The 16026-nt window shown below is 34.4% G+C and overlaps 1 protein-coding gene and 1 pseudogene across 3 annotated transcripts; one reads left to right on the forward strand and one right to left on the reverse strand.

Annotated features, from left to right (window-relative positions):
* Positions 1–213: 213 nt before the first annotated feature.
* LOC111287414 (ion channel CASTOR-like) lies at positions 214–12929 on the reverse strand. 3 transcript variants are annotated; one of them, XM_022877953.2, is made up of 12 exons: positions 12288–12929; positions 12131–12202; positions 10414–11019; positions 5022–5204; positions 4606–4665; positions 4323–4526; positions 3888–4136; positions 2799–2897; positions 2357–2551; positions 1908–2000; positions 1117–1383; positions 214–655 (listed from the first exon to the last, which is right to left on the reverse strand). In XM_022877953.2, the coding sequence occupies exons 1-12, from the start codon at positions 12711–12713 to the stop codon at positions 437–439; spliced, it is 2673 nt and encodes an 890-aa protein (XP_022733688.2). In that variant the 5' UTR covers positions 12714–12929; the 3' UTR covers positions 214–436. The 3 variants fall into 3 exon arrangements, with proteins under 3 accessions (XP_022733688.2, XP_022733689.2, XP_089615073.1); XM_022877954.2 differs by lacking the exon at positions 2799–2897 and adding an exon at positions 2955–3053 and having other exon boundaries at positions 12288–12783; XM_089758947.1 differs by lacking the exons at positions 2799–2897; positions 10414–11019 and adding an exon at positions 2955–3053 and having other exon boundaries at positions 12288–12782.
* On the forward strand, positions 12712–14394 carry LOC111287685 (uncharacterized; annotated as a pseudogene).
* Positions 14395–16026: the final 1632 nt, after the last annotated feature.

Here is a 16026-nt window from a genome sequence, read left to right on the forward strand (position 1 = left end):
ATAAATTTTTTTAATTTAGATACCATATTATAAAATTTATAATATTTAAGCCCATTATCCCTTTCTTTTTAACATTAGTACGCATCTAGTAATGTCATATTCTTCCAATTTTTGAGTTGTATTGATGGCATGTAAGATATTTTCTTCTTAGCTTTTTACTCTCTTATCTGCTTCTCGGAAATCCAGTGCTGATGTTAGTTTAGGCATACTGGATGAGGGATAGGATCTCTTGTTATTAGATTTTTTTATTTGATATACAACAACACATTCAGCAAGGAGGGATGATTTACAGCTCAAGTAGTTTCTGTGAATACAAAATTGGAAGAGAAATGTTGAAGCTAGGATAGTGACCAGACTTTTCAGATTGATAAGAATTTCGATTTTTCAGCCATTTCAAATGGAATCTTACATGTCAGCATAACAAAGAACAAGCATCTCATTCCTTCTCCGTGATTACCACAAATACATCCTTCTCTGACCATCTTCTTCTCTCACTTTTAGCTGGGGGATTGATAACAGCTCTCTCGGCATTTGCTAAACGGTAACCTATGACAATCTCTCTCCTCTGCCGAGCTCGTAAGATTATTTCATAGAAACTCAGTTCTTCACCTTCATGAAGATATAGATCCGCTTGTTGAATATGCAGCTCATTTCCCTGACAAAATACAAGATTTTAGATTAATAAGGTTATTGTAGTGAGAAGATACATATAGATAGACAGTGAAATTTCTTATATAAGATTATTTTGCACAACGGAAGGAACAATACTTAGACAAATCTCATTCACACAATATAGCATCTCCAGGGTAACTTTTGCAGAAGTTTAAGTTTTCAGAAGGTAACATAATTGGTACAGAAAGTATAGCCGGAGGCGAAGCCAGACAATAACTAAAAGGAGCCAAACAGTGAACTGAATGAGGAAAGAGGAGATGCATACTACTTTTGGTAGGCTCAGTTACTGATCTAGAATGGTGTAAAAAAAATTATGGGGCGGGGCGGGGTGACCTCTGCCTGCCCCCCTGGCTCCGCAGTCCGCCTGAGCAAAGCCAAGCACTTTGTTGTTTTTCTACCATTTATAAGCAAGTCAACGTAAAGACTACATGAAAGAAAGAGTACCTCTTCTGCAAAAAGCTCTTCCAGTACATCATTTATTTGCCGATCCTCTGCAACCATGGCTAATGCCATACTGACTAGCTCGTTTGATAAAACGTAATCACTAATCTTAGACATGGATAATAAATTTTTAGTCCTTGGATCCAGAATTTCACTGATTATTACTGATCTATCGGAAGCTTGCTGCATCTCCCCTATCCAAGAACCTTGTGAGAAACTTCCTCTGTGACCTCGGGTTACCATAGCTTCTCTATATGGAAGACGCTTGGCCTGCCATAAGCAAAATGTTTGAATTGCGAAACTTATAGTTGTGAAAAGAGAGAAAGACTGGAAGTCAATATTTGAAGTATAAGCATGTGATACGTTGTTAAGATTCAAGAACATGCCCACCATGAATAGCAATAATAAAATGACAAGGTGACACGACACATACACGATACGAAAATACAATACAAAATTGACACGGCTTAAAATTTTAAAAATAACTATATATGGATTTAACAAAACAAAAAATTATATATATTTCATATTTTGGTATTGACATGAATTATGACACGTATCGACACGAATTATGACATGCTATTTTCGTGCAAAATATGGAACGAATACATGAATTTCAATATTTGACATGACACGAATACACGAATTGCCAATTTAGGCAGGGGTGGCTATGTCAACAATAAGGTAAGCCTTTTCTATTATGCAAGGAGAAAAGTCAAGACCAAATGAAAACAAAAAACTCAATAACCAATCCATTAAATTAAATTTGACTTAAAGATCAAAACTCAAAGCACCTGAATGTCACGAATCAACAGTAATGTGGCAAGAGATCTTGAATCAGCTTGAATAGCTGAATCTTCCACAGATTCATCAGCCAGAATTAGGATCTGTACAGACCACAAAAATATATTCAGAAATTAAACGGGGACAAATATTCTAGAAGCCCTGAAACTTTCCTCTTCATCTATCCTAGTTCAAAAAAAAAAAAAAAACCACTAAGGATACAAATGACCTACTGTATGTTAAATGGCATAAAAAATAATCAAGCTGTCTACAAACTTCTTCAATAGAATGGCAGCCTTCATCTTAAAATGTACATTATCCAACCTTCCTCTAAAAATGTACATCATCATGGGAAATCTGCTAGGTGGCTGCCGTGCCTTTTAACAATTACCATGATTTATTAACTGACAATTCCTTCTGTATGTTGTTTCATAAATATACAAGTGATAAAGATACTTACCGAATCAAAAGATTCCAAGGGAAGACTTTCTAGGTGACGTCGTATAACTGCATTACCTTCACGATTAACCAATGTTATATTTGTCAATCTATTGATGTCTAGACCACCATCAATAAGCTTTTTTTCCCTCTCATTTTCAAGAACATCATTGAACATCCAGAGTTCTGATCCAGGAGCTAGGAAGGCATCCAAAACCTAAACAAACATTAATGAGTACACATTGGTAATAAAGCAAAGACTGAAATGGGTTCTATTTTGCGCATCAGAAGTAAAATATGGGGAAAAAGTCTTGAAATTTGTGAAGATTTATTGACAATTAACACCGATATTGAGTGACAATATCATTGAGAAAATCTGAAACATCAATCACCACAGTTTGCACAGTGGAAGCTACAACCAGGAAGCACTTGGGAGCACCATTGTAGATTCCTTAAAAAATTACCATAATAATGTCTTCCATATCCCGTCGCCAACCACAAAGAAGTATTTTTTCCGTTGATTTTGGGACAATAAAGTCTCCAGGTAAATTTCCTCTCCGCACCTGCAGCATTCAGCCGAAGAGAAACAGAATTAGGAGCTTCAATTAGAAAGAACGTACCACAATCATATCATCAACGTCTCTCCGCCATCCACAAAGTAGAATCTTCTGGGGCTTTCTTGCTGGTCGAGCAATGTGCATGAATGATGCTTCTTTGACCTGAATGACCAAATGGATTATATTTTTGTAAGTTGTTTTAACTATGGTATGCCCCACTTACTAAATTTCATCATGGGCTCACCCTATTGCGACTTTTTTCATGAATCACAACCTAAATGTGGTCGGGTCCCTTTTGATTCCTAATTTATCTTAGTCAGTTTTTAAGATTATTATACAATTATAGCAACAAATTCTTTATCACACTAGACTTAGAGAAAACAGAGAGAAATGGAAACAACCAATTGGCAATTCTCTCCACTTTTTGTTCCAAGTTCTTCACCAGTTTATTCTACCATCATTGATGGTGTTGACTGCAGAACATAGCAATGGCAAGAATTTTCTAGTAATAAATAGAAGGTCAGATTGTTATAACATTTTCTCACTTCAGGAAATAAATGGCAAATTACAAGAGGATCTAACTCTATGTCTTACTATAGACAACAAAAGGAAAATATCTATGATAACTCTACAGTTGCATTCATCAAGTCTGCATAACAGGTATAGAGCATCAGCTCAATGTACAAATGACCAGTTCAGACGGAGAAAAGTTTACAGAACTACCTGAAAAGTGACTGAAGACCCGATAACAAAAACTATGATATAATTCTGCCCAAATTGCATGAGCTTTTTCTTTCTTACACTTATCTGTTTCTGTCTTTATTTTTTTATTTATTGTATTGATTTCTCCAACTAGTGAGCGTCAATGCAGCTTGACTTGAATAAGGCAATGAATTGGCCAAATAGAACCACAAAAAGAAAATGGAAAAGGCTAGCAAGAATGACCACAAAATTTATTTTTGCATTTAGGAAAAGAAAAAAGCAAAATGAAATCACCATAGGTAATGCGCCTGGAGCATAGGTATCATCATCTTCAGCTATAACAAGCACTTCATCGCCTTCTTGTAGAGCATATGAGTCATCAGGATTCAGGATAATTTTACCCCCCCGGGAAGCAACCTTGACTCCACAAGGAACAGCATCAGGAAAACTGATCAATACATCCTCAAATTGCATACCATCCAATTGCGGCCATCTTTTTATGTAGAATTCACAATTTTCAAAGCCAAGGATATCTTCCCATATCTGTCACAATCACTCCACAATTACTAGAGATGTAACTGATAAGGAAACAGGGATAGGGCTAAATAACATAATAATAAGGAGAAAGAAAATTTAGTCACAAAGAACAACAAGGAACATCACATTCATACTGCCATCAGTAGAATATCACTGAACAAACTTCTCACACTGAAAATTGCAGAACCCAACCTGAGCAAGTCCTGGCTGCCGTGCACATTGAATCATCAAGCGTCCAATAACATCATGAGCTACTACAGTTTCAACAAGTTCTCCACCAACAAGTTTAACCAGAACCTCATTGTCAAGATCACTTAGTTCCACCACAATATGTCCTCTTAGCCCTTCCTTTACTCCTGTCAAACTTAAGACCGTTCTCAAAGCACGGGCATCACTCTGCATTACACCATGAACAAGAGTGAGCAACCATCATTCAACATCAGACGTACATAACATTAACACATTTGCGTAAGACCTGGTCAGCATTTCCATCTTCAGCAAGGACAATGATTGCACGGGCCTTGGAGACAGATACCTGAAAGAATTGGCATGTTAGCATAAAAATTAGTCGCTTCAACATGTACAAACCCCTTTAGCATTAGATATCTTTTCAACCAGCAGAGAAAATATCCTCGGATCATGTAGCACAAATGTAGGATGAAATTAAAGCAAAGTGCAGGTGCAGCAACCACCCTGAAGCAATTTAAGCACAAAACTAGAACAAGGTTGAGATTAAAATTACCCCCTTGTTTCCTCAACTACATTACCCAATTCAGATTTTCATTTTTAGATTATCTTTGAAGAGAGTTGATTCAGTTCAATATGATAGCTCAGCTTTGCAGCAGAGGGTAACTTATTTTGACATATGAATCAAGAAGAAAAGAACCATACTTTTTTCAGGTCAGCCACAATCAGAGGGCTTCCACTTCTGCATATCACAGATGTCCCTCTGAAATCAAACTCCATTTTAGCAATATCAAGCTCCATCTCCTCCTTGTCCCGTTCAGCCATCACTACAACAATCCCTCCACCCAAACTCTCATTAGCTATGGCAAGTTGATTGAGCAATGAACCCTGCATCCACAACAAAATAATCAACAATATAGAGAACAACAGCATAAAAAGCTATCATACATACCAATTTGTGTCTGAAAACTTTATAGAGATACTCATAAGTTACCAAAGTGGAATAGAACAATTTTTTTCAATACTCAAAAAAACGCCAAACCCTCTTCTTGTGAAGTCAGAAGCATAATTCTATACCAAATGCTAAAGCAGACAATAAGCCTAGAATCTTGTATAGAATATACACATATGCGAATGTGGGAACACGCTTATTTACAGCTGGTTGTAATCTTGTAATCTGTATATTTATATTTGTATCTCTAGAATTAAGTATTGGTATCCCTAGAATTAAGGACAAAAAATTAGGATAGACAATCTCTCAGTTATAGGATCAGTTTTAGGAAGATTTAGATTAGCTTCCTAGTTTACCCACTAGTTAGTTGTATATAAACCTAAGGTGCTTGTATAATTCTTAATGAGCAGTTTTTCAATATATTTAAGTTTTACTCTTAGTTTTTCACACAGTTTATTTCTTAGTTTTTCTACATGGTATCAGAGCTTTGGGCTCTTCTTGGGAAGAAAATTTTTTCAGCCTTCATTGCTAAATTCTATTTCAGGCCTTCATAGCCAAATCTTGTTAAATCTTTCATTCTTATTTTTTTCGTTCTTTGGCCTTCATTGCCTAGAATCATCTTTGGTTAAACCTTTATTATCAAGACTCGTTTCAATTTTGAGAAAGATAAACATGCCAGAGATAGCAGAATTTGCCACTACTACCCGATTTGAGGAAGTGACAACTAGAAAACCACCAGAGTACTACAGAAGTCTCGGGAACAAGGAGAGTTGGACAGCGAAAAGATTGAGAAACTAAAAAGCCTTTTGAAAACTCTCGAAAAGCCTACTGGGGTATGTTATTTGGGTAAGGTCTCTAGTTTAGGTAAAGCTTCTGGTTCTCATAGATTAAATGTCTCGGTTACGCCTATTATGAGTTCTTGGGTCATTGACTTAGGAGCTACAAACTATATGACACATTCCTCACAAAAGTTTAATACATATACCCTTTGCCCTAATAATAAGAAAATTATTGCTGCAGATGGTTCACTTACTATAATGGCAAGATTAGGAGATGTTCAAATTAATCCCTCATTCATTCTAAAAAATGTTCTTCATGTTCCTAGATTGTCTACTAATTTGATATCTATACAAAAACTTATTCTATGAACTACAGAGCGACTTTTTATCCCTGTTATTGTGAATTTCGGGACCAAAGTTCGAGGAAGAGCATTGGACTTGCTAAGGAGAAGGATAGACTATACTACCTTGAGATATCAAACAACACAAGTAATATCAAGAATAGTTTACCTTTGTCATTTCTTTCTAAAAATTTTCCCAATAAAGACAAAATATGGCTTTATCATTTTCGTCTTGGACATCCTTCTTTTGGAACTTTGAAAAACATGTTTCCTTCTTTGTTCAAATTATTAAATGACGAAAATTTTCATTGTGATGTTTATGAACTTGCAAAGCATAGATGTGTGCCTTTTCCAGTTAGCAATAAAAGAAGTTCTACTCTTTTTTACTTGATTCATAGTGGCATATGGTCCTTCTACAATTCCTTATATTTCTGGTGCAAGGTGATTTGTTTCTTTCATAGATGATTGTACCAGAGTCTCTTCGATATTTTTACTTAAATCCAAATTTGATGTGAATAGTGTGTTTTTAAGCTTCCTAAGCATGATCCAAAATCAATTTGGAGTGAAAATCAAGATATTTAGATCTAATAATGCAAGAGACTATTTCAACCAAAGTTTATCTACCTATTTCCAAAATGAAAGGATTATCCATGAGTCATCTTATGTTAATACTCTACAGAAAAATAATCATTTACTAGCCACAACCCGAGCTTTACTTTTTCAAGCAAACGTACCCAAATCCTATTAGGAGAAACTGTCGTCACTGCCACACATATTATAAATAAGTTACCTTCAAGGGTTTTGGGATTTAAAACCCCTATAGAACTACTCTCATAATTCTATCCCACCTTTAATGCCACAAACAACCTCACACCTAGGATATTTGGTTGTACATCATTTATTCATGTTCACAGTCACAATAGGGGGAAGTTGGATCCTAAGGCAATTAAGTGCATTTTTGTGGGATATTCATCAACTCAGAAAGGGATAAGTGTTATCATACTCCTACCAAAAAATTCTATGTGTTTGCAAATGTCACATTTGAAGAAAGTAAACCATTTTTTACTCAACCTTATCTTCGGGGGGAGACTTCATTCATGGAAGATAAGGATAAAGACTTCTTTTTGCTTGATTTATCCTCCTCTTCATCATTTTCACCCATTAATTCTTCTGAATCGAAACTTGTTTCTTCTAAGTGCAAGTCAAACACTAAATTTGAGTCTAAACCCATTCCAAAAACACAGAAGATGTGGTAAAGGATAATATTGTTCTTGATTCCATGAAGGAATTACAGGTGTACTCAAGAAAGTTCCAGATTCTGAACTAGTGCAAGTCTAAGAACCTGATCCTAATTCTGAAAAATGAGATAACTACAGTTTTTTACTCTATTTCTCAAAATGAGCATGAATCTCCTAAAACTACAACTAATGATTATGATCTACCTATTGCCATTAGGAAAGGAAGAGAATGTACTAAGCATCCACTATACCTAATCTCTAAGTTTGCGTCATTTGAAAAATTCTCACTATCCCACAAAATTTTTTTGTGAGTCTAAACACTATTTCTATTCCAACTACATTATCCGAGGCATTATCCAGTGAGAAATGGAGGTAAACCATGAAAATAGAAATGGAGGTCTTAGAGAAAAATAAAACATGGGAACTGATAGAGTTGCCTAAAGGAAAAAATCCAAATGAGTGTAAATGGGTTTTCACTATAAAATACAAGGTGGATGATACTGTTGAAAGGTATAAAGCCAAGTTGGTGGTTAAGGGCTACACTCAAACTTCTAGAGTGGATTATTAGGTAACTTTTGCTCCAGTTGCCAAGATTAACACAATTAGGATTTTGTTATCATTCGCTGCAAATTACAGTTGGCAACTTCAACAATTTGACATAAAGAATGCTTTTCTACATGGTGATTTAGAAAAAGAAATATATATGTAGGTTCCACCGGGATTTGGAGGTCAACTAGAAGCAAACAAAGTATACAAGCTGAAAAAGGCTTCATATGGCCTTAAATAGTCTCCTAGGACTTGGTTCGAGAGATTTTCCAAAGTGATGCTAGCAATGGGATATAAGCAAAGTCAAGGAGATCACACATTGTTTATCAAGCACTCTAATTTAGGGAGAGTCACAGTTCTGTTAGTATATGTTGATGATATAATTGTAACTAAGAGATGGTGAAAAAGAGAGAATCTCTAAAACAGTGCTTGGCTAGAGAATTTGAGATAACAGAGCTAGGGAGATTGAAGTACTTCCTAGGAATTGAAGTAGCTCACTCATGATATGGTATTTTCATCTCACAACAGAAATATGTGATGGATCTTTTGAAGAAAACTGGGAAACTCGCATGTAAACCTGCAAATACCCTTATATATCCTAATCATAAACTTGGAGAAGCTAATGAAGATGATACTATAGATAGAAAGATGTACCAAAGATTAGTTGAAAGACTCATTTATCTCTCACATACTAGAGCTGATATAGCATATGCTGTTAGTGTGATAAGTCAATTTATGCATAGTCCTAAAGAAGTGTACCTACAGGCTGTCTACCGTATATTACACTATTTGAAAGCCAATCCTAGGAGAGGTATCTTATTCAAAAGAAATTCAAGGTTGGTTCTAGAGGCATATACAAATGTTGATTATACAAGTTCAGTAACTGATAGAAGATCCACCTCAAGCTACTGCACTTTCCTAGGTGCTAATCTTGTGACTTGAAGGAGTAAAAAACAGAATGTGGTGGCAAGATCAAGTGCTGAAGCAAAGTTCAAAGCAATGGCTCAAGGAATTTGTGAACTATTATGGTTAAAAATTATCCTAAAAGACTTGAAGATCAAGTGGGATGGACCAATGAGACTTTACTGTGATAATAAGTCTGCAATAAGCATTGCACACAATCCTGTGCAATATGACAGACAAAACACATTGAAGCAGAGCGGCATTTCATAAAAGAGAAACTAGACAATTGGTTGATTTGTTCACTGTATGTATCAACCAATGGTCAACTTGCAGATGTGTTAACTAAAGGTCTCAGCAGTGCAATATTTCAAGAAATTATTTCCAAGCTGGGAATGAAAAACACCTATTCACCAGCTTGAGGGGGAGTGTGGGAAAACACTTATTTACAATTAGTTGTAATCTTGTAATCTGTATATTTATATTTGTATCTCTAAAATTAAGTATTTGTATCCCTAGAATTAAGGATAAAAAATTAAGATAAACAATCCCTCAATTATAAGATCAATTTTAGGAAGATTTAGTTTCCTAGTTTACCCACTAGTTAGTTGTATATAAACCTAAGGTGCTTGTATAATACTTAATGAGCAGTTTTTCAATATACATTCAGTTTTACTCTTAGTTTTCCATAGTTTATTTCTTAGTTTTACCACAGCAAATAGATATGCATGTATAATGTAGAACAAGAATAGGGAAAAAGATAGATAACAGAGATCATAGGGAAAATTTCAGAGCAATGGAAGTAATTAGGGAGAAATAAAAGAACTAGGGATGGAAAACAACAAACCAAAAAGAATAAAAAAAAATTGAAAAAAAAAGTAAAGGGAAACAAAGAGAATCAATATGGTAGAAATCTCAATATCATAATTTAGAATTAGTGAAACTGACAACATGAGTACTTATGGATTTAGGGCAAAATATCAAATATAACCCTAAATGTCCTAATAGGTACATAAATACTAAAATTTCCAATTGAACCCATAGTAAACAAGAAAAAAAATAAACGAAGTCCCAAATAATTTGTTTCTCCAATCAACTTCCTTTATCCTGTATCACTGTATGTGCATATGTGTCCATCAAAAATGTATAATGGGTATGACTGTGGTGAAAGTACATGCAAAAGGTTCTAATGCTAGAATGTTTGGCCTTAATTTACGGGGAAAATGGATTATATATAGTAGCTCATTCCCATCAACCAATAAGCACAAACTTAATAGACCAAACCCCCATGAGAGAGTCATAACTCATAACCATAGATAAATTGTGAAATTAAAAGTTTACCAACTTATCACTCCACCCAAGAATTAGAGTGTGATTTTGCTCAACAACCTCACTTCTTCCTTTCCTTAACGAATCAAATTTCTCAGAAATTGCATCAGAAACAAGCCCGAGCATCATTGCAAATATAAGCATCCCACCAAAGCTTATAGAAACAGAAACTAATCTGGGACCCATTCCTTCAGAGCTGGCATGGTTACCTGAATCAGCAACAAAAGTCCAAGATAACCAAAGGCAATCTGCTAGGCTATCATCAGTGACGCCAAAGAGTGCCAACCCTCCGAGACAAATAAGCATTAGAGTTGCAACCAGTAAAGCAAGGGGCTTTGCATATGGATGAACTGATAAAAAGACATCAACCCGATATTCAAGTTGTGTATTAAGTGCAACCTTTTCAGAAGAATTATCTGAGGATCTCAACTTAGAGATATAGTCAATATACTTGAAAACAAAAATAGGCATGGATAACAGTGCAATTGAGACCATCAGAGCTAGAATCTTTAAGCCTTTTCTGGAAAGATGATCATTCTCTTGCAATAAAGAAATAGTATCTAGAGGGTCCAACAAATTGCAAGCTTGTAATCTAATATTCAGAGCCGATATTTGGTCCTGCAAGCAAGAAATTTTCTATTTAGCAAGTTTTCTCGTAATAACTAATATACCATGAGTCAAAGATGATTACTAATCAAGTTTGGAACCCTATAGTTTGAACAGATGCACATACACTAGCTCTATTATTACTACTACATAAATCAACCCTAGATTTGATAAATGCTCAAAAAGCATTCATAAGCAACAGGCGTAATGTGTCATCATTATTTTCCTTTAATTTAAAGAAATGAATTGGGTTTCCTATCAACGGCAGAAAATTAACTTTTCGTTTGGTTGTTATAATTTGAAAGGAAAAGACAAAAAAGGCATTTCCATACAAAAACAAATACTAATACTTCTGAATAATTAGAACTAAAATTTGTAACTAAAAAGTATGGAGTATTTTTCTTTTATATGAGATAATTATGTATTATGTATGTGAAATGTAGGCCTATTTGTGCACCAGTTAGGTGAATAAGCTTCTGGATTTGAAAGAGACCAAAGCTTATAGAGGTAGATCACGAAAGACGTAGATGCAACTAATAAGAAATGATATGAGGATTAAGAAAGTAGATGAAAAGGTTGTTTTTCTATAAAAATGAGTGGTGCAAGAAGATTCAAAACTACGAGCTAGCATGATTCGTTTTTTGGCCTTTCATATAGCCGACACCAGAGTATGAGCCTTAGTTTGTTGTTGTTGTTGTTGTTATTATTGTTGTATGAGATAATTATGTATGAATGTGTATTACTATATTTTATCTATTTGCTTATATTTAATCAATTATGGTATAGAGGTATTGCATCCAGCAACTTTTCAGGAAGCAAAAAGCAAACATCAAAAGTAACAACCAAACATAGCCTCAGTTAACAGTTTACAAATGAATCAAGAAAGTATGAATTTTAATGGAAGTTATAAAATTTTTTTATAAATATGAAAAATGAACTCAATCGTAGGAAACCCCCCATCTCCCCCCCCCCCCCCCAAAATAAAAAACAACTTTTGCCTATTGAAGCAAGTTCATAGACTAAAATAATTCAGTTTACTAAACAACTGTAAAGCATTATCATTGAACTAAGCATGAAATATTATCAGCTTTGAAGGGAAATGCAGCATAAATATTGAATGTACCTGCAAGTCAATGACTTGGTTATGTAAAGAGAAATTCTTGTGAACCAAAGAACCAAAAGCTGTAATTAAAACCTGCAAAGCAAAACATACAAAAACTATCAAAATATCAACAAAAAGAAGAGAAGATAACAATAAATTTTTAATTTTTAACGCATACAGCTATAGAGAAGGCCATCTGCCACCGGATTTTAAACCGTTGACCCGCAATCCGGATACCCATTTCGCCGGACGCCGTTTTCTCAACCGAAACGGCATTCGAAACGCCCCGTTTCTGTTCCAAAACGGCGACTTCTTCTTCGTGTTTCGACGTTCTCTCGCTCCTAAGAGTGAAGTCGACTCTTCGGCGAAGCCTTCCGTAGTTGGGGTCTCCATAGGAGGCGGAACTAGAGGACGAAACGCTTCGAAACGTGGGCGTTTTATGGGGCTTCTTCCAATCGGAAGGGGGGGAGTGTCTGGGGATCGTGGTGAACTTCCGAGGGTAATTTGCGGATCGTGAATGGTGGGAAGTGGAGTGGATGAAGGAAGGTGAAGGGAAGAACCAGTCCCTACTGGAGGAAGGAGAGGATTCTGAGTCAAGGGACATGGATGCAATATTTGGAAATGTTTTGGGGTTTCTTTTTAAATTTATTTTTTGGGTTTTGGGATTTGTGGGAGAAGCCTTAATTTAGGATATAAATAGTATTAGTTGTGTGATTTAAAATAATCAACAATTCCAATATCGTTATTTTGAGTGAGTGAAATGCATTGCCTTTTTAAAGAGCAATTAGAAATAAGGATTTTTTATCATCTTCTTTTAATTATATGGAGCAATGTCATTGTGTTTATTTTTATTATTTTAAAAGTTTAGGAAAAAAATTATTTTATTTTTAAAATTAAAGTAAATAGTTAATTTAATTATGATTTATTAATTTATTAATTTTTATTTTCAATTTTTATAAATTTATAAATTATTTACCAAAAAAATTTATAAAAAAAATTCAAATAACATTCGTCAGTTACCAATTCTACAATGATCAATTTCATTGTGTTGAGTGATCGTGGCTCCCTCCTGTTAATTTTATTGTCTTCTTAATATTGTAGTACTAATTAAATTAAATTATTTAAATGAGCCAATAAGCTTACAGTTTTATTAAAACCCAGTGTCTCAGCCCAAGTTACTCGGCCTATTAAGTTTTTTTTTTTCTTTTATTTTATGTTTCCAAGTTATCTACTTCTCTTTTAAATAAAATATTATATTTATATCATATTTTATACAAAAATCATATATTAATTCAATTCGATTCAGATCGAATAAAAATTCAATTCAAATTTAGATCAAATTTTAAATTTTTATAATATTATATAATATTTAAAAAAATCAAATTGAATTCAATTAATCATTATCGCCCCTAATAAGATCTCGATACTATATTTTCTTATTAAATTTGTGTTATGAACGTACATCAAGTCTGGAACCACCAATGATATTACTGACTGGACATCAGAGTGCTATATATACGATTGGGTTCAATCCAGTTGGGACTGTTGTCGTTTCTGGATCGCATGACGAAGAAAATTTTCCTTGGAATGTCCATGGTGACTGCAAGAACTTCATGGCTCTAAAAGGGCACAAGAATGCAGTCTTGGATCTTCATTGGACCAGTGATGGATCCCAGATAACATCAGCTAGCCCTGACAAAATTTTGAGAGCATGGGATGTTGAAACAGGGAAACAAATTAAAAAGATGGCAGAACACTCTTCTGTTGTGAATTCGTGTTGTCCATCACGGAGAGGTGCCATCCAAACATTTCCTGATAAAATACCAAATTACAGCCGTTAGTTTCTCCGATGCATCAGATAAGATCTTTACAGGTGGCATTGACAATGATGTTAAGATTTGGGAACCATGACACTTCACGGTCATCAAGACATGATAACTGGTATGAGTTTGAGTCTGGATGGTTCCTATCTTCTCACCAATGGTGTGGATTGCAAACTCTGCAAATGGGATATGCGCCCTTATGCACCACAGAATCGTTGTGTTTTGAAAAGAACAAGTTGAAATGTGGCTGATCACCAGATGGAAGCAAGGTCACAGCTGGTAGTATGGATAGGATGGTGTACAAATGCATCCTGTATAAGCTTCCTGGCCACACAGGGTCTGTGAATGAATGTCTTCCATGCTAATGATTATGTATTGGTAAATACTAACTCTACATTATGTATTGGCTCAGTTTCTCTTCAGGACCAATCTTGTTCTCAAAAGTTTTCTCAGAAAGTATGAACAGCAGCACTTGCAAGATTATTCAAAAACTCCGCATAACAAAACAAATTATTTCACAAGAATTTATATCAATAGTGGTAGAGACAGCATAATCATGTAGAGAAACAATAACATAACGAATCCGGAGCTTAACTCAATTACTGCATATCAAATGGACAGTTTCACTACATATAGTTTGTTGATCAATTAATGCAGGAAAAGAAAAGAAAACATAAGCATGCAAGGCATCCGAATCAATTATCATCAGCAATCATATCCTTAGAATCCACATCAGGGTCAAGGGCAGGCATTGTGGAATTCAGATCAAAATCGACAATAGACATTTTGTACCGGCACAATGGACATGCATTGCTCTCTTTAAGCCATTTAACTATGCAACCTATATGGTAAATGTGGGAGCAGGGCAAGCGTCCGGCTTCTGTCACGATTGAAAAATCTTCAAAGCACACCAAACACGACACTAATGATGTTCCATTGATGTTTACTTTCTCCAATCCTTCAATGGCTGTTTTACTGGCGGCCCTCATCATCTTTGGAGGATCAATATTATCAACAAAAACATCCTCAAGAAACTCAACAGTATCAGTTTCGAGTACGATCATATATTTCATGTAAGCATCATCGTGATCAACAATGAACTGATCATCCCTGGGAAACGTGGTGGCTAATGGAATGCATAAAAAAGCCTCCTGTCCGTCCGAATTCAAACTCAAACAAGATACTAAAACTTGATCTATTTCAGTAGACATATTGGAACTTGAAACGATGGCAGCAATTAAAAAATGGAGGGTTGCAATATTTTTATATTGCCAAAGCCTAATAGAATGATTAGAAGAAAAATATATACAAGAGAAAAGGCGATTGTATCCTTGCATTTGTAGGTTTCCTAACTTTTGAAGGATTATTATAATTTAGTACTAGAAAATTTGCCCACACTTCGTCGCAGGACAAAATTTTTTATTTAAATAGTTTTATTTTAAAAAATATTTTCCTTATGGATAAGGAGATTTATCGACATTATTGATGACAAATGTTCAAACATAAACAAATGGTACACATGCCTTCGTACATCAACAGGTAGCATAAAATTCATTGATAAATGGGCTTCAATTACCATTTTAATTAGGATTAAAATTCATGATGTTGCATAAAAAATATGATAAAGATTGATAGATTCAATTTTAATTTCAAAATTACCCTTAAATTTTTTTTGGACATTGATGATCTATTCATGTAATATAACGTTGGGATGGTTTTTATTGTTAATAATAGATATAAAGATTAGTTCCAAAATTACTCCTCAAATTATTTTTTAAGACAAAAATGATTTGGCTTTAAAGTTATAAATAGGGGAACAGTTTTAATTGTTTTTTTATAAATTATGTAAACAATGTATAGTTTACATAATATGTTAAAGAATTAAATTTGAACAATGACAATGAGGCATTCCAATCAATTTTAGAATTGAAGATTTTAAATTTAAATTTCAATTATAATTCAAAAAATTTTTAAAAAAATCAATTATGTTTATTAAACACAATAATTATTTATTCATTTCTCAAATTAGTTTTTTATGTTTATTTTAATTTAAATATAAAATATGTAGATAAATGATACTCGAGTCCACTCTAA

The sequence above is a fragment of the Durio zibethinus genome, chromosome 4 (assembly GCF_047325235.1).
Source record: "Durio zibethinus cultivar Kanyao isolate XHJ-2024 chromosome 4, ASM4732523v1, whole genome shotgun sequence".
NCBI classification, from domain to species: domain Eukaryota; kingdom Viridiplantae; phylum Streptophyta; class Magnoliopsida; order Malvales; family Malvaceae; genus Durio; species Durio zibethinus.

Excerpts from the sequence above, each read along its gene's own strand:
- LOC111287414 (XM_022877953.2), bottom strand. The coding sequence starts at position 12,713 with ATGTCCCTTGACTCAGAATCCTCTCCTTCCTCCAGTAGGGACTGGTTC. Across the intron at positions 5,205-10,413 it reads TTGGGTGGAGTGATAAGTTG|GGTTCATTGCTCAATCAACT; the intron begins GTAAACTTTTAA and ends TTGTGGATGCAG. Across the intron at positions 2,001-2,356 it reads CCTTGGAATCTTTTGATTCG|ATCCTAATTCTGGCTGATGA; the intron begins GTAAGTATCTTT and ends TGGTCTGTACAG.